The sequence below is a fragment of the Aotus nancymaae genome, unplaced genomic scaffold, assembly GCF_030222135.1.
Source record: "Aotus nancymaae isolate 86718 unplaced genomic scaffold, 86718_ANA_hifiasm-v0.15.2.pri h1tg000067l, whole genome shotgun sequence".
Lineage (NCBI taxonomy): Eukaryota > Metazoa > Chordata > Mammalia > Primates > Aotidae > Aotus > Aotus nancymaae.
This window is the reverse complement of record NW_026988482.1, coordinates 17,755,226-17,781,707: the sequence shown is the minus strand read 5'-3', so window position 1 is coordinate 17,781,707 and position 26,482 is coordinate 17,755,226. Positions and strand designations below refer to the sequence as shown.

General features: G+C 43.2%; 2 protein-coding genes across 2 annotated transcripts in view; one reads left to right on the top strand and one right to left on the bottom strand.

Moving 5' to 3' along the window:
* Positions 1-26,482, top strand: part of LOC105731885 (sterol regulatory element-binding protein cleavage-activating protein) — a 141,304-nt gene that overhangs the window by 52,461 nt on the left and 62,361 nt on the right. Inside the window, exon 7 of the mRNA XM_064366966.1 lies at positions 17,804-17,913. The gene's annotated coding sequence lies outside the window, so the exon portion shown is untranslated. The remainder of the gene's footprint in view (positions 1-17,803; positions 17,914-26,482) is intronic.
* Positions 12,752-13,425, bottom strand: LOC135270775 (small ribosomal subunit protein eS8-like). Its single transcript, XM_064366772.1, has one exon. The coding sequence runs from the start codon at positions 13,408-13,410 to the stop codon at positions 12,859-12,861; it is 552 nt and encodes a 183-aa protein (XP_064222842.1). The 5' UTR covers positions 13,411-13,425; the 3' UTR covers positions 12,752-12,858.

The window sequence follows — 26,482 nt, the reverse complement described above, 5'->3', positions numbered from 1 at the left end:
TCTTAAGGGTAACAGGCTCATATCTTTTCATTACTCATAATTGAAATATTTTGAGTCTTTACCTCCGTGTCGATAAAACAGAAATAACTTAAGAAGAAAATTTCAGAGAGAATCTTTCAATTTAGGAATAGAAATCCATTGTGAAATTGGAGATTTGACATTGATGATAGAAAACATGCATAGTAGCCAAGTGTGGCGATCTCTGCCTGAAGTCTTTAGCTACTCAAGAGTCCGAGACTTGAGCTCAGGAGTTTGTGACCAGCATGGGCAATATAGTGAAATTCTGTCCCAAGAAAGGGAAAAGAGAAGAGCACATAGCTTACGGTATCCCAAATGGAGAAGCTAAAGACAGAATAGCTTAACATCAATTTAGGAAAAAAATTATAATTGAAAAGTGCAAATACACATTTTGCATTGTTTTTGGCATTTATAGAAAAGACAGGTAAACACTTTTCGTGTTTTTTTTTTTTCTTTTTCTTCTTCTGAGATGGTCTCACTGTTACCAGGCTGGAGTGCAGTGGTGTGATCTTGGCTCGCTGCAACCTCCGACTGCCTGGTTCAAACTATTCTCCTTTGTGGCTGGGATTATAGGCATGTGCCACAATGCCTAGCTATTTTTTTTCTATTTTTAGTCCAGACAGAGTTTCACCATGTTGGCCAGGATGGTCTCAATCTCCTCACCTGTGATCCACCCGCCTTGGCTTCCCGAAGTGTTGGGATTACAGGCGTGAGCCATTGCACCTGGCCAACACTTTTGGTTTCTTAGGGAAAAGGTAACCATTGGCTGATTGGAAAATATCATATTTACTTGTCACATCTCTAAAACAACAGAAGGTCTTGTTTTTAACCAGGAGTCTTATCAGTTTTGGTGCAACATTTGGGAAGGATGTGGCAGTTGAAACTTAAGGAAAGGTGGCTGAGCTTAAAAAATCAGAATGTCTAGGAAGCCAAGAGATGCTTTTAGGGCTGGGCTGGTCTTGTGAAGGCAGTGGGTGGATGCTTTGGCTGATCTAGGGAAGAATCTGTGATTCACTGGTGCAGGGATCAGGTTACCCTGGTGAGACAGGTCCTGGAACTAGGGTTAATTTGGTCATTTTCAGAATGACCTGGGGTTTGGCATATTTATTTTATTTTTAAAATTTCTCGCTGGGTGCAGTGGCTCATACCTGTAATCCCAGCACTTTGGAAGGCTGAGGCCAGCGCATCACTTGAGCTCAGGAGTTTGAGACCAGCCTGGGCAACATGGTGAAACTCCATCTTTCCAAAAAAAAAAAAAATTAGCTGGATGTGGTGGTGCACGCCTGTAGTCCCAGCTACTTGGGAGGCTAAAGCAGGAAGATCACTTGAGCCAGGGAGGTGAGGGTGGAGGTTCCAGTGAGTCAAGATCATGCCACTGCACTCCAGCATGGGCAACAGAGAGAGACCCTGTCTCAAAAAAATAAAATAGTGGATGTAAAATAAAATAGGGGTGGCTCAAACCTATAATCCCAATACTTTGGGAGGCCAAAGTGGGTGGATCGCTTGAGGCCAGGAGTTTGAGACCAGCCTGGTCAACATGGCGAAACCCCATCTCTATTAAAAATATAAAAATTAGCCAGGCTGGTGGTATACGCCTGTAATCCCAGCTACTTACTTGGGAGGCTTAGGCATGAGAATTGCTTGAACTTAGGAGGAGGAGGCTTCAATGAGCTGAGATCACACCACTGCACTCCAGGCTGGATGACAGAGTGAGACTCTGTCTCAAAATGAAATAAAATAAAATAAAACAATTTTCAAGGTAGAAGTCTTGTAGTCAGCCTTACTATTGTTGACAAGGACATGGTCCTGAGTACAGAAATCTCGGCAGTTGATAAAGACAGGAAGACAGAAACTTCTTACAAGAAGTTTCCAGATTTTGCATCTTCTGACATCTCAGCTAAATGACTCTGAGGAAGAGGATACCACTTACCAGTTTTGAGACACGGGAAGGTTATATTCTCTTCCTCAGAATCATTGAGCTGAGATGGAATTTGCCTCTCTCAGATTGGGGAAGGTGTTTGAACTCTGCTCACAGCCCTCTGTCAGTTACACTGCCTTGCTGAGTTCCCTCACCCTTCCTTAGATAGAATTACTGTTGGCTTCTGTAGTCCTCACTTTCCTCTTTTGCCAAATGTTCAGGTAGCTTTGGCTGAATCTTCCAGGTTTGATAAAGCTGTATGGGCTTCCTGTGCCTTTTGGTAGTTAGGAGTCACTGAAGTTGGGGTACTTCTGCTAGAGTGACAAGAAGAAAAGGGTCGTAACTCAGCCTGTATAGTTCAGGGGGCTTTTTGACTCTTAGCTACACTCCAGGTAGGGGATATTTATTTATTTCGAGACGAGTCTTGCTCTTTCGCCAGGCTGGAGTGCAGTGCCGCAATCTTGGCTCACTGCAGCCTCTGCCTCCCGAGTTCAAGTGATTCTCCTGCCTCAGCCTCCAGGATAGCTGGGACTACAGGCACGTGCCACAACGCCCAGCTAATTTTTGTATTTTTAGTGGAGACGAAGTTTCACCATGTTGGGGAGGCTGGTCTCGGTCTCCTGACCTCATGATCTGTCCTCCTAGGCCTCCCAAAATGCTGGGATTACAGGCGTGAGCCATGGCACCCAGCCAGGAATTTATTTATATAATTACCTTAAATGAGTACCAGGTAGAGGCTAGAGGCCATCAAAACTATTTACAGGCTTTTAAAATACATTGACAGTGGCTTCTTCCTTTAACCCTGTGCTTGCAACAGAACATCTGGTGAGACTATGCTGCTCACCGTTTCTAGGTTACGTTCTCTACCCTTGCAATGTAAATTAATTTTTACCTGGTTTCTTGTTTCTTGCATGGGTTATCTCTTAGGTCTTCTGTCTGACTTAGGACTAGGCAGTGGTGACGGTTGCACTACTTCGGCAATATACCACTGAATTGTATTATGTACTCATTCTTTTAAGAGTAAGTTTTATAGTACTCTTATCACCCAGGATGGAGTGTGGTAGCATGGTCTTGGTTCACTGGCAACCTCCACCTCTCTGGTACATGTGATTCTTCTGTCTCAGCCTCCTGAGTTGCTTGGATTACAGGTGTCCACCACTACACCTACCTAACTTTTGTATTTTTTTTTTTTTGGTAAACACAGGGTTTCACCATGTTAGCCAGGCTGATTTTGAACTCCTGACCTCAAGTGATCTGTCTGCCTCAGACTCCCAAAGTGCTGGAATTATAGGTGTGAGCCATTGCATCCAGCCCATTTTTAAAAATTATACTATGCTCTGTAACCGTGAAGAAGTTATGAGTTATTCTTTAGTATTACCTGCCTTTCTTTTTGTCTTTTTCTTTCTTTTTGTGAGAAAAGGTTTTGCTCTGTTGCCCCGGATGGAGTGCATTGGCATGCTCACGGCTCACTGCCTTGTCAACCTCCCGGGCTCAAGCTATTCTCCTACCTCAGCCTCCCTAGTAGCTGGGACTATAGACATGCACCACCATGCCTAGCTGATTTTTTTGTATTTTTTGTAGAGGCAGGGTTTTGCCATGTTGCCCAGGCTGGTCTCAAACTCCTGAGCTCAAGTGATTCACCTGCCTCAGCCTTCCAAAATGCTGGGATTACAGGTACGAATCTTACTTTTTTTTTTTTTTTTTTTTTGAGACGATGTCTCACTTTGTCATCCAGGCTGAAGTGCAGGGGTGCAATCTCAGCTCACTGCAACAGAGGTTGAATCCTCCTGGATTCAAGTGATTCTCCTGCCTCAGCCTCCCAAGAAGCTGAGATTACAGGCGCCCATCACAATGCCCAGCTAATTTTTGTATTATTTATTTATTTATTTTGAGATGGAGCTTTGCTCTTGTTGCCCAGGCTGGAATGCAGTGGCGCAGTTTCAACTTAACCTCAACCTCCACCTCTCAGGTAAAGCGATTCTCCTGCCTCAGCCTCCCAAGTAGCTGGGATTACAGGCATGGGCCACCACACCCGGGTAATTTTGTGTTTTTAATAGAGACGGGGTTTCTCCATGTTGATCAGGCTGGTCTCAAACTCCTGACCTCAGGTGGTCTGCCCACCTTGGCCTCCCAAAGTGCTGGGATTATGGGCATGAATGAGCCTTATTTTTGGAGACAGGGACTCACTCTGTTGCCTAGGCTGGAGTACAGTGATGTGATTATGGCTCACTGCAGCCTTGAACTCCTGGGCATGGCGCAAGTGATCTTCCTGCTTCAGCTTCATGAGTAGCTAGGACTATAGGCATGTGCCACCATACCAGCCAGTTTTTAAAATTTTTATTGAGAAGTTGCCTTGCTGTGTTGCCCAGGCTGGTCTCAAATTCCTGGCCTCAAGTGATTCACCCACCTTGGCCTCCCAACAGTGTGGGGATTACAGGTGTGAGCCACTATCCCTGGCCTGCCATTCTGATTAGTTTATGCCTGTCCTGTTGAAACTGTTGGGTAGTGTTATTATTTGTTAATTGATTCTTTCATCCAACTAATATCTGAGTGGCATTAAGATGCTGGGATATGCTGGTAAATGTAATGTAATCTTTGACCCTAAGGAGCTTCGGTTTTTGTGGAAAATGGGTATCTGGGAGTATTCCTCTTCTACTCGGCTATGGTATTTTACCCTGCCTCAGCCTCCTAAAGTGCTGGGATTACAGGCATGAGCCACTATGCCTGGCCTACAATGCATATTTTTTAAAAATAATATTTTCCACCTTGTAATGTAGTTAAGAGTTTGTAGATTTCCTTTTTTTTTTTTTTTTTTTAAACAGTCTTGCTCTGTTGCCAGGCTGGAGTGCAGTGGTGCGATCTCAGCTCCCTGCAGCCTCCATCTCCTGTGTTCAAATGATTCTTCCGCCTCATCCTCCTTAGCAGCTGGGATTACAGGCACCCACCACTATGCGCAGCTAATTTTACTATTTTTCGTACAGACGGGATTTTGCCATCCATGTTGACCAGGTGGTCTCAAACTCCTGACCTCAGGTGATCCACCCTTCAACTCCAAAGTATGAGTTAACATATATATGCAAACTCTAGAAATAAAGTATTAAGTCAAACCTCCCAAGAAATTTCCCCCAAAAAGGTGCTAACAGATGTTATTTTATTTTATTTATTTATTTTGATACAGAGTTTATCCCTCTGTTACCCAGGCTAGAGTGGTGTAGCGGCGTCATCTCGATTCACTGTAGCCTCACCTCCCAGATTCAAGCAATTCTTCTGCCTCAGTCTCCTGAGTAGCTGGGATTACAGGTCCCCACCACCGTGCCTGGCTGATTTTTGTATTTTTAGTAGAGAAAGAGTTTCACCATGTTGGCCAGGCTGGGCTTGAACTCCTGACCTCAAGTGATCTGCCCTCCTTGGCCTTCCAAAATTCTGGGATTACATGTGTGAGCCACCGTGCCCAGCCTTTAATTTTAATTTCTAAAACTATGCAGTAGTATTACATTCAGGGAACAGCATAGAATTTTCTTTTCCTTCATTTGTATTATTATTAAATACAGTCATGCATTGTGTAATGACAGGAATACATTTTGAGAAACGGATCATCAAGTGATTTTGTCATTGTGTAACATCGTAGGGTATACTTACACAAACTAGATGTTACAGCCTTCTATACAGTTAGGCTATATTGTATAGCCTGTTACTTCTAGGCCACAAAACTGTATAGTGTGTTACTGTATTGAATAATTGTGACAATTGCCATAGGCAATTGTGACACAACGGTGTTTGCATATTTAAATATAGAAAAGGTAATGCATCGTGCCACCAAATACAATAGCTGTGATGTCACTGGGTGATAGAAATTTTTCAGTGCCATTATAATCTTATGGAACCATTGTTTTATATGCATGCATTTTGCTGTTGATCAAAACGTAGTTAAGCGGTACATGCTCACTTTGGTCTGGGTGCTGTGGCTCACGCCTATAATCCCAGCACTTTGGGAGGCCAAAGCGGGCAGATTGCCTGAGGTCAGGAGTTCAAGACCAGCCTGGCTAACATGGTGAAACCCTGTCTCTACTAAAAATACAAAAATTAGCGGGGCATGGTGACATGCGCCTGTAATCCCAGCTACTCGGGAGGGTGAAGCAGAAGAATCACTTGAACTCAGGAGGCAGAGGTTGCAGTCAGCTGAGATCGCGCCACTGCACTCTAGCCTGGGCAACAAGAGTGAAACTTCAACTCAAAAAAAAAAAAAAATACTCACTTTGTTTATCAGACAATGAATATGTTTGACAGATATACATACGTATTTATCAAATGAACCCTTTTTAGTGGGGAAACCTTAATTAAGGGTAGGCTGGTATTTTTAAATGTCTGCCTGAAGGACAAGTGCTATAAGGAAATTTCAGTGGTATTTGCAGTTGACGTTGGCATAAAGTAGGGGGATAAACAGACCCCAGGTGAATTGATAGATGGGTGTCTGAACATGTTCAAGAATGATGTCTTGAATAATGTTTGCCTCCTGAGTTATGTAGGCAAAGCGATGATAAAAGATGTTCCTCCCTCTTGATGCCAGCTAATTCTGATACTAACTACCTGGAGTTAGCCTCAGACTCCACAGGTTGAAGGGTTTGGTCACATAAGACTGTTCTTCAGACACCAGTTGCAGTGATCAGTTATTCGGTCCCAAGGTTACCTACACTTCTGTTTGATTTGACTATAAAATTGGAGGTTCCCACAGTCTACCCCTTTAGATTTGATAACTTTCTAGTATGGCTGCAGAAAACTCAGGGAAACACTTAGCTTATGTTTATCAGTTTTTTATTAAGTATACAATTAGCCAGATGAGGAGATAGGTAGGGCAAAGTCCAGAAGGGTCCTGAGTGTTGAGTGTAGGATTCTCTGTCCTGTGGAGTATGCCACCCTCCCAGCATGTAGATGTGTTCATCAATCAGGAAGCTCTGTGAGCCCTTTTCTGTAGTTGTTTTTATGGAGGTGTCATTATGTAGGCATGATTGATTAAGTTATTGGCAATGGGTTATTAGCTCAATCCCGTCTCCCCTCCCCGGAAGTTGGTGGGTGGTACTAAAAGTTCTGAGCTTCTGGTCAAGGCTTTGTCTTTCTAGGTAGCCCTCATCCTGACACTATCTAGGGGCGTTCCAAGAGTTGTCTTATTAGAACAAAAGACACTCTTATCACCCTAATCACTCAGGAATTTCCAAGGGTTTTAGGAGCTGTATGCCAGGAACCTGGGACAGATCAAGTATCTTTCTATGATACCACAGATGGGGACCCCAAAGCCAGCTCTGGCTGGTATCTAGTGCCTTTAGTTGGCCACTGGATATCTGTTACAGGGCATAAGTGGCCCAGTGGGGTTGCTGTTTAACTCGTCTCTGCAGTATTAATCTCATGTACCTTGGCTCATGGCCTGGTCATTTCAGGTCTCACCTAATGCCAGTTGTCTAATCCTTCTCTGAATGCAAGTTCACTTCTGGAATAGGTGAATGGCTAGGCCACTATGATTTGCTGTCATCCTGAGCTAAGTTCCAGCTCAGAAACCAGCTTTGCGGAATCATCCCAGAGCCTTTATTTTACTTTGTTTCTTTATTTTTTTGAGACAGTCTTGCTCTGTAGCCCAGGCTAGAGTGCAGTGGTAAAGTCATGGCTTACACCAGCTTCAACCTCCCAGGCTCAGGCGATCCTCCTGCTTCAGCCTCCCAAGTAGCTGGGATTACAGGTGTGCACCATGACACCTGACTGATTCAAAACCTTTTGTAGAGATGGGGTTCCACTCTGTTGCCCAGGCTGGTCTCAAACTCCTGGGTTTAAGTGATCCTCTTGCCTCAGCCTCCCAAAATGTTGGGATTATAGGTATGAGCCACTGAACTTGGTCCCAGAGCCTTTTAGAACAGTGTTGAGTTACCCTTTGTTTGCAGGGGAAAAAAATGTTTATGGGCCATATTTTTCTTCCTAACAAAACAAAAATAGCCATGTGACCTATGTAGGAAGCAGATACATTGTCAGTATACACTAAAAGTCAGGAAATTCATGCTGCCTTTCAGCTGCTGAAGTACTCAGACATATTTGAGAATGGGTAATGCAGAGACAGCTGTCTGATCTTTGGTCTCCAATAATGCTTATTTCATTGCATCTCTGAAACCACCCTGCCAAGGAGTTAACCATCCTTGCTACTTTGCATATGGGATACCACAGGCCCAGAGAGATGTAGCTTGACTGAGATCACATGGTGAGTTAGTTGTAGCTTCTGCAAATGTACAGAACTCTAGAAGCTACTTTTCTTGTGTGTTGTTCCAGTGATGATGGTCATTATAAGTGATGTTCCTGGTATTATGCTAGGTTTAGGGATACAGAAGTGAGAAGAAGATCCCAGTCCCTCATCTGGGACCTCTGTTTTTTTGGTGTCACCTCTCTGCATAGTCAGTTTACTAAAGTATTAATGCTACTGTTCTGGTTGATCCTTCTCTCATGCCTGTACCATCTTTTCTGCCAGATTGAAGTGTTCTTGCTTGGGGAAAAGCAGATTTGCAAAGGTACTCTTTTTCCTGATGGTTGCTCTGCAGATTGGGTCTTTTTGTTTGTTTGTTTTTGAGACAGAATCTTGTTCTGTCACCTAGGCTGGAGTGCAGTGGTGCAATCTCGGCTCACTGCAACCTCTCCTTCCCGGGTTCGAGTGATTCTCCTGTCTCAGCCTCCCGAGTAGCTGGAAATACAAGTGTGAGCTACCATGCCCGGCTAATTTTTATTTTTATTTTTTTTAGACAGAGTCTCGCTCTGTCACCCAGGCTGGGATTATAGGCATAAGCCACCATGCCTGACCTTTTTTTTCATCTTTTTAGTAGAGACAGGCGTTTAGTAGACACCGTGTTAGCCAGGTTGGTCTTGATCTCCTGACCTCAGGTGATCTACCCGCCTCAGCCTCCCAAAGTGCTGGGATTATCGGTATGAACCACTGCACCTGGCTGTTTGGTTTTTTTTAAGTGAACAAAAGTTGAATGAGCTGACTGGCTCTTTAAATAATAATTACTCCCCCTTTTGACTTATGTAGCATCTTGGGGTGATCTATGACTATTTGTACTTGTCATGACTTCCATTAGATTAAACTCTGGGGGCAAATACATTGCTCTCCATTGTGCTCATATGACACCATTACTGCCAGTGGAATTGAAGTAAATTGAGTAAGGGCAAGTGTTTCCTAACGTTATTCCAGGCCCAAAGAACCATCATCAAGATGGAGTGGCCCTGGGATTAATTTTGGACTTGAAAAAAAATGAAAACCAAACTAATTTTTTTATTTAACCAGTTGGCACAGATACAGAATAAAATAAGATAGACCCATGTATAGTTTTTAAAAATTTAGGTCAAGTGGCTCATGCCTTTAATCCCAGCACTTTGGGAGGCTGAAGCATGTGGATCACCTGAGGTCAGGAGTTCAAGACCACCCTGGCCATCATGGTGCAAAACCCTATCTCTACTAAGAGTACAAAAATTAGCTGGGCATTGTGACACATGCCTGTAATCCTGGCTACTCAGGAGGCTGAGGCAGGAGAATTGCTTGAATCCTGGAAGTGGAGATACAGTGAGCTGAGATGATGCCACTGCACTCCGTCCTGGGCGACAGAGTGAGACTCTGTCTCAAAAGAAAAAAAAAAAAAAAAAAGAAAAATTTAAGAAATAATCATCAGTGTGTATCTTCCTTTTTTCATTATTATTATTATTTTTCTTTAAACCAGCAACCCTTATATGTATAGCTGAAGGGGAAATAATTGAAAGTGTTTATAAGATTTCAAGGTGATGGACTGGGCACGGTGGCCTACTCGGGAGCCTGAGGCAGGAGAGTCACTTGAACCCGGGAAGCAGACAGTGAGCTGAGATCGTGCCATTGCACTCTAGTGTGGGCTACAAGGGCAGAACTCTGTTAAAAAAAAAAAAAAAAAAAAAAAAAAAAGATTTGAAGGTGATGGATTTCATGTGGACCAGTTTTATCCTTCCCTCATGGTAATTTGACATATAAATCAGATATTTTCCTAATTTTCATAATGAGAGTGGGGTTTTTTGTTGTTTGTTTTGAGATAGGGTCTCACCCTGTTGCCCAGGCTGGAGTGCATTAGGGCAGCCATGGCTCAGTGTAGCCTTGGCTTCTCAGGCTCAAGTGAGCCTCCCACCTCACCCTCTCAAGTAGCTGGGACTGTAGGTATGTGCTACCACACCCGGCTAATTTTTTCTATCTTTTTGTAGAGACAAGGTCTCATTATGTTTCCCAGGCTGGGACTCCTGAGCTGAAGTAATCCCACCTTGGCCTCCTAAAGTGTTGGAATTACAGACATGAGCCACCACACCTGGGCTCAGATGAGATTTTAACAGAGCAAAATACCTATTGGAAATCTTGCACACAAGGCCTCCTTTATTCTGTTACTCCCATTGACAAGAATTCAGACACCTGGATCAATTCTGTTTTGATTTTGCTAAAGATATTTTACTTTTCTAAAAACCTGTATCGTCAGTGAAATGGAATTAGGAAAACAGGACCCATAGACAACCTCTTGAATCTGTCAATTTTTCATGGTGCCTTTTATAGTCATAATGCTTTGTTCTACAAAAATAATACTCTTTGTTTAGAGAAAAAAGGCCGTGTTGTGTCCCTTCATCTCCCTGCTACTTATGTTATTTTGTTTTATTTTATTTTATTTTATTTTGGGACGGAGTCTCACTCTCGCCAGACTGGAGTGCAGTGGCGCGATCTCGATTCACTGCAACCCCTGTCTCCCGGGTTCAAGCAATTCTCTTGCCTCAGCCTCGCGAGTAGCTGAGATTACAGGTGTGTGCCACCACGCCCAGCTCTTTTTTGTATTTTTAGTAGAGATGGGGTTTCACCATGTTGGCCGGGATGGTCTTGATCTCTTGACCTCGTGATCCGCCTGTCTCGGCCACCCAAAGTGCTGGGATTACAGGCTGGAGCCACTGAGCCTAGCCCGCTACTTATGTTCTTTAAAATCCTGATTCCTCCTTTTCCTTTCTGGATGTGTATTCTGGGCTTTTTCAATGTCAACCAGTACTCTATTGATGGGAAATTCAACTGGACTTGGGTATGTTAATTGGGTTTTCCTAGAACATCTCGTTTGCCTAAACAAATATTCCTTATAATTATTATGAAAATTGGACCTGTTATAGACTAATAATTGACTTAAACCATACAGGGTTATGTTTGTCAGCATCTTGTGAGTCAGCTTTTCCAGAGGCAGAGACTGAAGAGTTAGTTCTGAGATTGAATATTATTTTTCAGGGTTTTGTTTCGTGTACCTTATTCTCCTATAACCACCTGGTTGGCATTTATCACAGATACAGTTTTGGGAAACAGACAACCACATGGTTAATGAAGGTAGAGAAGATGTGAAATTTTGTTGTTACCTTTATAGGTTTTTCTTCCCTTGCCCTGTTCTCATTCTTCTCATGTGCCAAAAAAGAAAAAAAGTATAAGGAGGCCCGGCATGGTGGCTCACGCCTGTAATCCCAGCACTTTGGGAGGCTGAAGTGGGCGGATCACCTGAGCTCGGGGGTTCAAGACCAGCCTGGCCAACATGGCAAAACTCCGTCTTTACTAAAAATACAAAAATTAGCTGGGCGTGATAGTCCCAGCTACTCAGGAGGCTGAGGCAGAAGAATCGCTTGAACCTGGGAGGCGGAGGTTGCAGTGATCCAAGATTGCGCGCCATTGCACTCAAGCCTGGGCAACAGAGAGAGACGACGTCTCAAAAAAAAAAAAAAAAAGTATAAGGGGAATTCATATTTCTATGAGATCTGTAAATTTAGATTAGAAAATCTAGTTAGCTATCCTTTTAAAAGTCATATAAATAAGCACAAAGACCCACCAGACTTCTTCCCAGCAAGTGACAGTGGAGGAAAAAGGTAATAAAATAGACTTTTGATACTCTGATTGATAAAAATAAATCTGTTGATGAGAAGGTTAATACTGAGTTTACTATCTTAATGATTCCATATGGTTCCTAGCAATTCTGATCTCAAGGGGGTTGGTTGTTTTTAGAATGTTTAGGTCTCTGGGTAGAATATTTTCTGTGCCTTTTCTGTGAATTGTAAATTTACATTTGGAAAATAAAAAAAAAAAATCCCTGATTATCCCACTATAGCAATACAACGACTGTAATCATTTTGACATACAGTTGTGTTGCATTATATGCATTTTCTGGGTTTTGTATGTCCACCTGTGCTTGTTTGAACTCTTTCCCCCACCCCCCGACTTCCCACACCCTGTTTTCTCACTCCTGGAGTGAGCATGGGCAGTGGGGATGAGACTCGCCTGTGGCTTCAGTTTGTCTCCTTTTCTAAGTTTCTCTGAGTGAGCATTCACTGTGCTGGCTGTGATTCTGTTATTTAAAGCAATATATTTTCATACCTTATGGCCCTTAAATGCAAGCCAACCTCTTCCTCTGGTGTCAACCAAAGGAAAACTGATCTGTTGCAGCGCTGGAGGAATTGCCTCTAACCCCTGAGTTAGATGCAGTTTCACTGAATTCCAGTCCTTTTTTCTATATACATTTTACATAATTATCCATAAGGGTACATTCATTTTTAAGGCTCTTAAAATATACTATATCAAGTGTCTTTTCATATTGCTATGCAACTTTTATAGCCCTCATTTACAGGATTAGTTTTTGTCTTTTCAGAAGAATTTTGGGAGCCAGTATAATCAGCTCCTGAGAATGTTTTCTAATTTGCATACTCAGGTCTACTCTCAATTGTTCTGCCATATTATTTATTTATTTATTTTTTGGATAGAACAAACACCTTTATTACATAGGTGAAGAAAAGAAAACAAGGATTTATTTGCCTTTCTGGGCCTTGATTTTCCTAAGATAGAACTCCAACTCTTTGCCCTCTAGCACATAGCCATCTGCTCAGCCACACTGTCCCGGCCTTGAAGCGATGCATGCAAGCAGCTTGCCCTGTTGGAACTGCTCCTCCAGGAGACTGCTGATTTTGGCATTCTTTTTCCTTTCGTCGTATTTCTTCTGAATTTTTTTAGATCGTTTTTTGTTTAAAATCTCTTCTTCCTCAGGAGTCAGCTTGGCTCCCTTCTTGCGGTCCAGGGGCAGTGCATAGTGGGACTCGTACCACTGTCGGTATGGTGTGCTGTCGATGAGCACGATGCAGTTCTTCACCAGGGTCTTGGTATGGACCAGCTCGTTACTAGACGCGTTATAGACAACATCAATGATCCTGGTTTTTCGAGTACAACACTCTGAGCCCCAGGAGAAATTCCCCACGTCCAGCCTCAGGGCACGGTATTTCTTGTTACCACCCGGCACACGGACTGTGTGGATGCGGCGGGGGCCAATATTGGTGTTGGCAGCCGGGCGCCCCAACTCATACTTCCGCTTCCTGTGGTAGGGCTTTCTCTTTCCCCCGGTCTTGCGGTGCTTGTGCCAGTTGTCCCGAGAGATGCCCATCGCTCGGCGCTGGCTGGAAAGAGCCTGCCATAGTTATTTTAAAATAGAAGCAACTGTTATGCTGCTAAGTTGAGTATTTCTTAACTAGGCTTAATTTTTTTAACAGGGGCGTAGATGTATGTGTTCAGGCATATGGGACCCTTTCTGTAACGAGGCTCTGTAGAGTCTAGAATTAAGATTATTTAAATTGGTCTATGATCTTACTGAAGAGTGAGAGGCTAGAGTGTAGTGGTTAAAAACATCGACCTGAATCTGGACTGCCTGCATTTAAAGCTCAGTATTGGTACTTATTTGGTTACTTTGATCAATTTACCTATCCTTCTTTGCCTTATTCCCCATGGCTAAAATCAGGTTAATAATATTTACCTCATAAGATAGTATTGTGAATATTAAATCAGTACATTCAGAATAAAATCTTTTGTTGTTGTGGTTGTTGTTGAAGCTGAGTCTCGCTCTGTTGCCCAGGCTGGGGTGCAGTGGTGCCATCTTGGCTCACTGTAACCTCCTGCCTCCCAGGTTCAAGCAATTCTCCTGCCTCAGCCTCCCGAGTAGCTGGGACTACAGGTGTGTGCCACTACACCTGGCTAATTTTTGTATTTTTTTTAGTAGAGACGGCATTTCACCATGTTAGCCAGTGCTGGGATTATAGGCGTGAGCCACTGCGCCTGGCTAGAATAAGATTTCATTGTCTATTTTGGTGATTGCTGAAAATCCTTATGATACAACCATGAGTCTTGAGCACACAAAATGCCTTTTTTTTTTTAAGTTTTAGACAGTGTAGTTAAACGTTAAATTTCTGTTCTTGTTTGATAGCTAAAGTTTCAGTCGGAATAAATTTAGTGTTGGGCTTATGAATATAATAATGAATCTGAAGTATGTTGTCAACATATAGTATTGCAGGATTGATGTCTAGAAATGCTGTATTAGATGCTCATACTGTCTTCTGTATCTTTTCCTTCCCAGTGTCTACTTGACCTTTAGCAAAGTATGACCGTTGTCATGAATCTTTTCTCTCTCTGTCCACAGATTCTGTGTGCTCCTCTGGGCCACAGTGGTTACTTCTTTAAGCATGGAAAGGAAACTTAGGGCTTTGCCAGTTTTGGTATTAGTTCCCCATGTTTTTCATCCGGGCAGCTGTGGAGAGGGTTGCTTTCTGCGTCCCTGGGTGCTCCATTGATATGTTCTGTAGAGGTAATCAACACACTCGAGAGTACACCTGCTTGGTGTATGCATTTGTTTTTAGATCACATTGAAAATGAAAAGCAGAGTTACAAAGCAAAATTACAATAATGCTAATTTTTACAATAATGCTAATTTTTACAATAATGCTAATTGCTCCTGTGTTTGCCTTTACCAGAGATTGATTGATTGATTGATTGATTGATTTCTTTCTTTTCTTTCTTTCCTTATTTTTGGAGGGGGGAGGTGGGGGAGAAGGAGTCTTTGTTGCCAGGCTAGAGTACAGTGGCTCGATCTCAGCTCATTGCAGCCTCCGCCTCCTAGGTTCAAGTGATGCTCCTGCCTCAGGCTTCCAAGTAGCTGGGACTGTAGTTGGTAATGTATAGCGGTATAAGAGCCTCTATCAGCTTTTGTTTATCTGAGAATGTCTTTATTTTTTTCCTTAATTTTTAAAGGACGGTTTTCTCAGATACAGAATTCTCGGTTGTCAGTTTATGTTTAGGTCGTTTTTTTGTTTTTTTTTTTGAGATGAAGTCTCGCTCTGTTGTCCAGTCTGCAGTGCAGTGGCATGATCTCGGCTCACCCCAACCTTCACCTCCTGGGTTCTAGTGGTTCTCCTGCCTCAGCCTCCTAAGTTAGCTGGGCCTATAGGTGCCTGCCACCATGCCCAGCTAATTTTTTGTATTTTTAGTATGACTAGGCTGGTTTTGAGCTCGTGACCTCAAGTGATCCACCCACCTTGGCCTACCAAAGTGCAAGGATTACAGGCGTGAGCCACTGTGCCCAGCCTAGGTCTTGTATGATCATACATTTTGCCTTGGCATTTATGGCTTTCTAAATTTCTCAACATACGTGTTGCTTTGGAATGTCCTAATTTGCCAGAGTTTCACCTCAACTTCTCTGCCTTTTTTTTTTTTTTTGAGACGGAGTTTCGCTCTTGTTACTCAGGCTGGAGTGCAATGGCGCGATCTTGGCTCACCGCAACCTCCGCCTCCTGGGTTCAGGCAATTCTCCTGCCTCAGCCTCCTGAGTAGCTGGGATTACAGGCACGCGCCACCATGCCCAGCTAACTTTTTTTTTGTATTTTGAGTGGAGACGGGGTTTCACCATGTTGACCAGGATGGTCTCGATCTCTTGACCTCGTGATCCAATTGCCTCGGCCTCCCAAAGTGCTGGGATTACAGGCGTGAGTCATGGCGCCCGGGCTTTTTTTTTTTTAAAGAGACAGGATTTCACCGTTTTGTTAAGGCTGGTCTCGAACTCCTAACCTCACATGATCCACCTGCCTAGGCCTCCCAAAGTGCTGGGATTACAGGTGTGAGCCACCGCGCCTGGTTCTTGGGCATCTATCTGTAATCTCTTGCCCCATATGTCTGTTAGTGTCTGTTAGTCTGTAGTCTGCTTCACAGCTTTCATTAGCAATACCTGCTGCTTTTTCTACCTAAGTTTTGTGTTAGGTTGAAATAGAAACCAACACCTTATGCCTGTCCTTCAAATACCCTAGACAGGGTAGAACAGATACCTATGATAATTTACAAGTAAGGTCTGTTTTGCTCTTTGAGGGAGGGAGCTGGGAATTGGGCTTATACTGCTTTAAGACCAAAACCACTGCCATGCTGGAGAAGGAGTGGGGCAAGGGTGAGTAAAAACACTACAGAACTTTGCTAGTGTTTTTAAGATGGCTTTTTCTTGATTGGATATTGGCTTGTACACCTTGGCTGTTTTCTAAAACTCTGACAAAGTTGTTTCACACAGTTATTGCTTGTTTTCTGATGTTTCTATGAAGGAATGAGACCTTGAAACTTCTGGTCTGCCATTTTGATGACTATGGGCTGTCTTTTTACTCTCTTGATAGTGTCGTTTGATACACAAGTTTTAAATTTTGAAGAAGTTCACTTTAATTTTTATTTTAAAGTTCCTTGTGCTTTAGGGGTCATATTTAAGAAATCATTGCCAAATCCAAGGTCATGAAGATTTGCCACTTTTTCAGTAGCTATAACAAAGGTCCAGGAGATAACTTTTCATCTTGACTTGAGTTCCATGTCTGTCTTCAAAGCAATGACTGTAGTGAGAGTAATAGATTATTCTGATTGGTCGTGCCGGATGGTGTTAGAATAGGTCCGAGACAGTGGGGTTGATACTACAATGCTGTTTCCAAAACGAAAGGGCTAGTGAGCACTAGAAAAATCAGTAAATACTTATTTTATTTAGTAAATGTGAAGCATTCATAGCACATTAAAAAGTTTATGGTACCCAGAGTACACTTTTTCTTTTTTTTTGAGACTTGAGTTTCGCTCTTTTTACCCAGGCTGGAGTGCAATGGCACGATCTCGGCTCACCGCAACCTCCGCCTCCTGGGTTCAAGCAATTCTCCTGCCTCAGCCTCCCAAGTAGCTGGGACTACAGGCGCTCACCATCACGCCCAGCTAATTTTTTTGTATTTTACTAGAGATGAGGTTTCACCATGTTGACCAGTGATCTCGATCTCTTGACCTCGTGATCCACCCGCCTCGGCCTCCCAAAGTGCTGGGATTACAGGCGTGAGCCACCACGCCTGGCCACTTTTTTTCTTTCTTTGTTTTAAGACATTCTCACTCTTTCCTGAGCTGGAATGCAGTGGTGCAGTCTTGGCTTACTACAGCCTCAACCTCCCGAGCTCAAGCGATCCACCTTAGCCTTCCAATAAAGAAGTTGGGACTACAGGCATATGTCACCATGCCTGGCTAAGTTTTGTATTTTTTCTTTTTTTGAGATGGATTCTTGCTCTGTTGCCCAGGCTGGTGTGCAGTGGCATGATTTTGGCACACTGCAGCCTCTGCCGCCCGGGTTCAAGCAATTCTCCTGCCTCAGCCTCCTGAGCTGGGATTACAGGCACCTGGCACCATGTCTGGCTAATTTTTGTATTTTTAGTAGAGATGAGGTTTCGCCATGTTGCCCAGGCTGGTCTCAAACTCCTTGGCTCAAGTGATGTTCCTGCCTTGGCCTCCCAAAGTGTTGAGGTTACAGATGTGAGCCATCGCGCCCCACCCCAGAGTACACATTTTAATTAAAAATGTATTTTTCTTATTATAAATATAATATGTAAATGTTTAAAAGTGAGCTCCAGAATTATTGCTGCTGATGTGGTGGTCCTTGATAAACTAAGAAGTGGGAAACTAGTTTAACTTTTAATTCATGTTCTAAAGTACTAATTTTTGTGGTTTATTTTATACAGGTACTGCTATTACCAGAATTTGGTAGAAGAAGGATCTACTTGTTGGCAGCCTCTTGATAAAAAGAGATGTGGGGGGATTCTCGACCTGCTAACAGAACTGGACCTTTTCGGTAAGCTCTGAAATTTGCATATTGAAATTGCCAGTGTTTTAATTCTAAATATGTAACATTTTGGCCTACTGTAAAGGAAGATAATTTCTCTGCTGAGAAGTAGTTTCTGATTTTTTTAAAAATAGAAACTCAATTTGGAAAATAATTTCAAAAATGATTGTGAGACTGAATACCCAGCATGCCAAATGTCTTGTCATATAACCTTTTTTTTTTTTTCTTTTGAGATGGGGTCTTGCTCTGTCGCCCAGGCTGGGATGCAGTGGTGTGATCTTGGCTCACTGCACCCTCCGCCTCCTGGGTTCAAGCAGTTCTCTGCCTCAGCCTCCCAAGTACCTAGAATTAGAGGTGCCCGCCGCCACACCTGGCTAATTTTTGTAATTTTAGTAGAGACTGGGTTTCACCATCTTGGCCAGGCTTTCCTTCAACTCCTGACCGCGTGATCCACCCGCCTTGGCTTCCCAACATTTTGAAATTTATTTATTCATTTTTTGAGACAGAGTCTCGCTCTGTCTTCCAGGCTGGAGTGCAGTGGCACAGTCTTGACTCACTGCGACCTCTGTCTCCTGGATTCAAGCAATTCTCCTGCCTCAGCCTCCCGAGTAGCTGGTAGTACAGGTGTGTGCCACCATGCCCAGCTAATTTCATTTTTTTAAATATTAAGAAATCCCCAAATATTTATTTTTGTTTCTTTTCTTTTTCTTTTTTTGGGACAGAGTCTTGCTCTGTCGCCATGGTGGAGTGCAGTGGCGCAGTCTCAGCTCACGGCAGCCTCCTCCTCCTGGGTTGAAGCGATTCTTCTGCCTCAGCCTCCCGAGTAGCTGGGACCACAGGCGCACGCCACCACGCCCAGCTAATTTTTGTATTTTTAGTAGAGACAAGGTTTCACCTTGTTGGCCAGGATGGTCTCTATCTCTTGACCTCGTGATCCGCCCGCCTCGGCCTCCCAAAGTGCTGGGATTACAGGCGTGAGCCACCGCGCCCAGCCTTATTTCTGTTTTCTTAGCAAAGGAATACGTACTCGGCTAGTAAGGAAAGCTAGTGAAATGTCCGTAAATGTTTATAAAAGTTGCATTGAGTGCACTATTTATGTCTAGAATTCAGAGCTATGCTTTGCCTGTGGCGTGTTGATGCAGTTTGCTAAACCACCTCTCAATTTTAGGGGTTATTGGGTACCAAGAAGTGTGAAGATGGTGGTAGCATTGGTAGCATTTAGTTGTAAATGGATTGTATTTTAAATTTGTAGGGAGTTAATTTTTTTGTAGCTAATGTAATACACTGTATTTTAACTCGTATTTAAACATTTTTTGCATTGTGTTTACAATTAATGAAATGTTATACAAATGTGACTTTTTTGGTTTTACTTGGTACATAGCAAAGAAATCTGACCTTTAAATGTATGCATTCAAAGGTATTGATGCTCCAGTTGAAACTTCTATTACTAGTACATTTTCTTTTTTTTTTTTTTTTTTTTTTCGTTTTTTGAGATGGAGCCTCACTCTGTCACCTAGGCTGGAGTGCAGGGGTGTGATCTCAGCTCACTGTATCCTCCGCCTCTTGGGTTCAAGTGATTCTCCTGCCTCAGCCTCCCGAGTAGCTGGGACTACAGGTGCATGCCACCACACCCAGCTAATTTTTATATCTTTAGTAGAGACGGGGTTTGACCATTGGCCAGGATGGTCTCGATCTCTTGACCTGGTGATCTGCCCGCCTTGGCCTCCCAAAGTGCTGGAATTACAGGCTTGAGCCACCGCGCCCGGCCCACATCAGTATTCTTTTTAATAAACTTTACCACAATTCAGGGTGTGTGAAAATCATTTTGATGGAAAAAGTTTTGAGAATCAGATCTTCAGGGAAATTTTTGCACTTAGGTAGTACAGCATAACAAAGAGGAGTACAGGTTTTGGAGTCAGATGTTACTTCCTAGGTGGGTTACCACTGGCACATTTTTTAACCTCCCACATCCTCAATTCCCTCTTACCCATATCTTTTGGAGCCCTTATGTAGGATAAATGGAATCATTCATTCCTGAGTACCTGCTGTGTACCAGTCACCTTTCTGAATGTTGAGGTTGCTGCAGTGAACAAGACATACGGAATAACTTTATTGTAATGGGAGAAAACAGACCATAAGCAAATAGACAAAAACAGTGTAACAGCTGATAGCTGAGTGCTGTAAAGAAAATGAAGCAGGATATTGGGAGAATGAAGATGGGGGCAATTTTAAAGGGGTGGTCAGAGGAACTTGAGGAGTGGCATACATTTGAGTTGTGACTCTTGGTTTATAATGTATGCAGAACATTTAACTGTAGTACCTAGCACTTGGTAGCATTTGAAATAATTTGAAATTCGATGTTTTTTCTGTCTCTTACCGTTCTCCGCATGTCAAATAATTTCCAATTCTACATTGTGTGTGTGTGTGTGTGTGTGTGTGTGTGTGTGTGTGAGAGAGAGAGAGAGAGAGAGAGAGAGAGAGAGAGAGAGAGAGAGAGAGAGAGTGTGTGTGTGTGAGAGAGAGAGAGAGTCTAGCCAGGCTGGAGTGCAGTAGTGCAATCTTGGCTCACTGCAACCTCTGCCTCCTGGGTTCCAGCGATCCTTCTGTCTCAGCCTCCCAAGTAGCTGGGACTCCAGGTGTGCGCCATCGAGCCCGGCTAATTTTTTTTTTTTTTTTTTTTTTTTGGTGTCTTGCTCTGTTGCCCAGGCTGGAGTGCGGTGGCACAGTCTCAGCTCACTGCAACCTCCACCTCCCAGGTTCAAGTGATTCTCCTGCCTCAGCCTCCCAAGTAGCTGGGAGTACAGGTGCCCGCCACCACACCCAGCTAATTTTTGTATTTTTAGTAGAGACAGGGTTTCACTGTGGTTGACCAGGCTGGTGTCGAACTCCTGATCCATCCACCCCGACCTCCCAAAGTGCTAGGATTACAGGCGTGAGCCACCACACCCTGTCAATTTTTGTATTTTTAGCAGAGACAGGGTTTCACCATGTTGGCCAGGCTGGTCTTGAACTCCAGATCTTAGGTTATCTGCCTACCTTGGCCTCCCAAAGTGCTGGGATGACAGGCGTGAGCCACTGTGCCTGGCCTTCAATTATAATTCTAAGAAAATTTATTTTTATATCTGAAGTTTATTAAAACGAATTCTTTAAGGAAATGGATGTGGATTATGGTCCTTGTGACAAAGTGAACCATCTTATGAGAGACATAAGAATGTGAGGGAAGAAGTCCTGAGTCCTCAAGGTGAGTAAAGTAAGAATTTGTGGAACATAAAATGTCCTTGTAGGCCAGGCACAGTGACTCAAGCTTGTAATCCTACCACTTTTGGAGGCCGAGGCAGGAAGAGCACTTGAGCCCAGGAGTTTTAAGATAACATGGGCAACATAGTGAGATCCCTGTCTAAATTTTTTTTTAAAAAGTCTCTGTCTATTCTTTCCCCCAGATTTACTTACAGGCAAAGTTGGTACAGATTCTGAGTCACCAGGATCTGCTTGGCAACTCTTAGTAGAGCCTGAGTGTGTGTGTGTGTGTCTGTGCGCTTGCGCCTCTCGGAAGCACAACTCTTAGTAGAGTCCAAGTGTGTGTGTGTGTGTGTGTGTGTGTGTGTGCGTGCGTGCGTGCGCGCGCACGCGCCTCTGAGAAGGTTTCTCTGAAGTACTTTGGGTTGAGTTTTTTGTAACTCTGCTATCATGACTCTTGATGTGAAATGTCCTTTATTTATTATTGGCTGGTACTTATTGGCCTAGGGGATGGAAGTAAAGGAACTTTCTGCTAGCTTTATTTGTCAAATAGTGTGAGTATTTGTGCCTCAGTGGGGTTGCTCAAGATGATAACCAAGGTCGCTCTAGCCTTTTCCCAGTGCCTATATCAAGCTGTCAAACAGTAGGATGCTCTGCAGCAGTACTGACTTTGTGGCTGTGGTGACTCATCAGGATATCACTTAGGCAGCAGCTATCTATCTGGAGAAATAATTTCCAACAGGTATGAAGGTATGAATCTGTTAGCCTATGCCTTCATCATTTCTGTCTAGGAGAAGGGGTCAGCCATGGTGCACTGTCAGGCAGAACCTTTCATCCCACCCTTCCTGCGAAGTGTATTTCTGTCAGTGTCATATGCCCTTGGCTTTCTTTGTTGTCAAGTCTCTGGCAGATTGAGGGTGCATATTATCTCTCCTTCTGCTGTGTGTGCCATTGCACTGGACTTGGGGAGAGGAGTAAGAAGTATTGTGTTAAAATGTTAATCCCTTTCAGTGGTTGCCCAGTTGTGAGTCCTAGCTCTCTCAGACTATTGGCATTCGGTGTGCTGGAATTAGCATTTTATTTTCTCAAATATACTAATGTGATGTTTGTTGTCTATTCTTATTTAGCCAAATTAGTCACTAAAATGCCCTTATAGAAGATAACTCTGGAAGAGGTATTCATTTCTCTGAAATTTTTATTCTCCTTCCTTCCCTCCCCCTCTCTCTTTCTTTCCTTCTTTTCCTTCCTTTCTTTTCTCTTTTTCTTTCTGTTCTTTCCTTCCTTTCCCTTTCTTTTCTTTTTTTTTTTTTTCTTATTTTATCTTATTGGAGACAAGGTCTCCCTCTGTCACCCAGGCTGGAGTGTAATGGTGCAGTCATGGCTCACTGCAGCCTCGATCTCCTGTGCTGAAGCAATCCTCCCAACTCAGTTCTCCACAGTAGCTGGGACTATAGGTGCCCACTACCACACCTGGCTAATTTTTGTATTTTTTTTTTTTTTTTTTTTTTTTTTTGGTAGAGACAGGGTTTTGCCACATTGCCCAGGCTAGTCTTAAACTCAAGCAGTCTACCTACCTTGGCCTCCCAAAGCAATAGGATTCCAGGTGTGAGTCACTATGCCTGGCCTTTTTTTATTATTTTAAAAATTTAAAATTTTCATTTTTTAGAGATGTAGGGTTCTGTTCTGTTGCCCAGGAGTACAGTGGTACTATCAGAGCTCATTGCAGCTTTGAACTCCTGGACTTAAGCAATCCTCTCACCTCAGCCTTCTTGGTAGCTGGATTACAGGCACCTGACACTATGTTCGGCCAATTAAAAAAAAAGTTTGTTTGTAAATGTGGTTTTTTTTTTTTTTTTTTTTGAGACAGGGTTTCACCATGTTGGCCAGGATGGTCTCGATCTCTTGACTTCGTGATCCGCTCACCTTGGCCTCCCAAAGTGCTGGGATTACAGGTGTGCGCCACCACAGCCAGTTAATTTTTACATTTTTTTTTGTAGAGACAAGGTTTCACCATGTTGCTCAGGCTGGTCTCAATCTTCGGAGCTCAAGCTATCCACCAGCCTCGACCTCCCAAAGTGCTGGGATTACAGGCGTGAGCCACTACTTTGCCCGGCCAGACTAGGCACTTTCTAGACCTTCCTAAAAGCTGTGTCTTGGATTTTGCTTTCCTCTACTGCTAGGTGAGGCCCATACAGCTACCCATGATTGACTCTGAAAGTTGTTGATACATGGCAGTGCATTGAGAAAGTTCACACCTCACAGTGAATTAAAGAAATATGGGCATAGTCCAGGTGCGGTGGCTCACGCCTGTAATCCCAGCACTTTGAAAGACCGAGGTGGGCGGATCATGAGGTCAGGAGATTGAGACCATCCTGGGCAACATGGTGAAACCCCGTCTCCACTAAAAATACAAAAATTAGCTGGGCGTGGTGGGTGGCTCGAGCCTGTAATCCTAGCTACTCGGTAGGCTGAGGCAGGAGAATTGCTTGAACCAGGCAGTCGGAAGTTGCAGTGAGCCGAGATCATGCCATTGTACTCCAGCCTGGTGACAGAGTGAGACTCTGTCACAAAAAGAAAAGTATGAGCATAAATTAAATAACTGGTGTCATTGGCCCTCCATATATCTTTTTTTTTCCAAAAATTATTAATAAATAATAAAGTATGGTTATTTCGTATGCCAGTGCATACAGATTTTAACATTTGGATCTATATTTCTTTGAAAGCTAGGATATGTTTTCTAATGCGCTTTCATTGAAGCCAGCTCCTAACATTGAGCATAAATATGAGTTATCAATCCCAGTTATGTACCTGATCCTCATTCTCCCTCCCCGAGCCCCACACACTGCCCTGGGCCCTTCTTTGGCACGTGGACAGATGAATGGGAGCTGCTGGGTGTGGGAGCACTGGACTGGGAATCAGACTTGGAGTATAATCCAAATGGCCCAAGAGCCTACAGCTCGCAGCTGCCCAATGGGTTTCCATGGCAACCTCAAATCAGACTCTGCTCCTTGGTTGGCCAACACCTAGTAAGAGGAAGCCAGACTTTTCCACTTCAGGCGACGGTATTGGTGGTGGCACTTCCAGGGGGTGCACAGCGGCTTAGCAGGAGGACAGATTCAGAGGGGCTCTTGGGGAGCTCAAGCGGGGCCCACAGAGACCTTCTTTCTGGGGTTCCAAACTGGCATTTAGAGGGAGATTCAGTACTCACACCTGGGGTGTTTCAGAATATTCAGGAGACCAGAGAGACCAGTGGGCGAAACAGGAGGAGTTTATTAAGGTGGCCACTGGCTCAGCAGATTAGCATCCCAAGATTGAGCAAAGGAGAAAGAAAATGGGATACTTTTTATACATCCAGAATGATGTAACACAGGTTTGCAGAAGCCACAACAAAGAACAGTTAATTTGTAACATGTCTTGTGATGTATGTTACATTTGAAAAATAGCATTTTGAGAAACGCATTGCACATTCTTTGGGGGTTATCTTGCCCTGTGACCTTGCAGCTGGTCAGCAAGAAAAACAGGAGTGTTGAGATGTCTGGGAACTTTGCTGAGAATGTGGGCAGAAGAGCTAAGATAGGTTTTAAGGAGTTAATTTTAAGCAGAGCTGGGGTTAGATTTTATATTGAACACAACACAGTAAACTGTGTTATGCAGGAATTGTAGACTACCGTTGTTATTATTTAATTTCCCTCTTCATTTCCCCCCTTTGTTGCTTTTTATTAACTCTTTGATAGGAAACAACCCCATTGCTTTCAGCATTTACTAGTATTTGGAAGTTAATTTTGGTTTAGGTCACTTGGTATTTCTATGAGCTTATTTATCAGTTTTATGCCTGTTTGGTTTTTGTAGCTGGATGTCAGGGCGATGGCTTAGGTGTGTCGCAGAGCTTTTTGAGACAACCCTTTTGGGAGCGCCTTTGTATTTTTGGTGGACAGCAGGCTGGTGTGTTAGCTATGGTAAGCGTACAGCACTGAGTTGTGAATTTTTAGCACGAGATTGAGAGTTTCTCTCCTGCCATGAGAGGCACAAAATGAACTTTTAGGCCTGATGGCTCCTTTGTGCCTGTCCCTGTCTTAGGTTGTCTTTCCTTTGAAGAATCTAACCTGTCTTTAGCTAACCAGTCATCTACCCAGGGCCAGCCAGGCAACAGCTGGAGAAAGTTGGAATTTGAGTAAACACAGCCCCGGGGGCTGATCTGCAGAGTGTTGTGGTTCCAGGAACAGTGCTGTTATTTACCTTAAGTTGTTTCTTCTGCTAAGCTGCCTGCTTGGAAAAGATGGTATTAATGCAGCTTTTTGGGGCTATTAACATATTACTTGCTTAGTTTAAGCTTACTTCATCCAGACATTTGCCAGTGATTAAGTTCCAGTAGATGATTACACTTTACGCAAGCCCATGAAAAGCTCCACTACCATACATGTCATTCTGAGACGGTTCTCCATCCTCTTGGGGCACAGGTTGATACTTAGCTAATGCCATTAATTGACTGGTGGTTTGCTTGGCCATTACTTGCTTCTATAGTTGACCGAATACTCCCAATTAAGAGAGGCAGGAGACAAGGTAGTATCAAACGCCCTCCTAATATAATTACTACTCCCCCTATTTGGGTTTTAAACGCCCCCAACCATAAAAACCATTCTCTGAAGAGGGAGTCTGGTGACCACCCTTTCCAGGTTTGTACTGGAACTTGAGCTAGTTTTTGCATGCTGGCAGTAATTTCCATGACTGCTTGTCCATTATGACTGATTTTTAGACAGCAGTTTGATAAGTTAAACTTTTCACATACTCCTCCTTTTTGGGCTAAAAGGTAATGTAATGTTAGTTTTTTTCTGGTAAATGGCATTTCTCATCTATGTGGCCTGTAAATTTGTAAGGTGGCAAATTTAAAGCTTTGGATGATTCATTGGTTATGATTTTTAGAACTGCCTGCAGCCTAATGATGCGGTTAATTATGTAGATGGGAGTGTGATATCCCCATGCCCTGTTTTTGTGCCCAAGTGGCTGGGCCATAATAATTATTTTTTTCTGGGGGCCAGTCTGTGTTTTTTTCAGTTTCCTATTTGTACATTTATTATAGTTGTATCAGCTTATAGCATCACTAATCCAAAGTGGGATTTGAGTAAGCACCGCCTGCTTTTTTTGAAGGTTATAGGATTTGCAGTTATGTCATGTGCACACCTGATTAGGACTTTCCTAATAGGGGTGTTATAACAAGTTGGGGCTACAACTATTTTTTTTATTTTGAAGAAGTGTTTTTACTACCTGTTAGGCATCTAAGTTTAAGGACACACTTCCCTAATGAGAAGGGGTTACCCGAGTTAGATTGCAAAGGGTTTCTTTT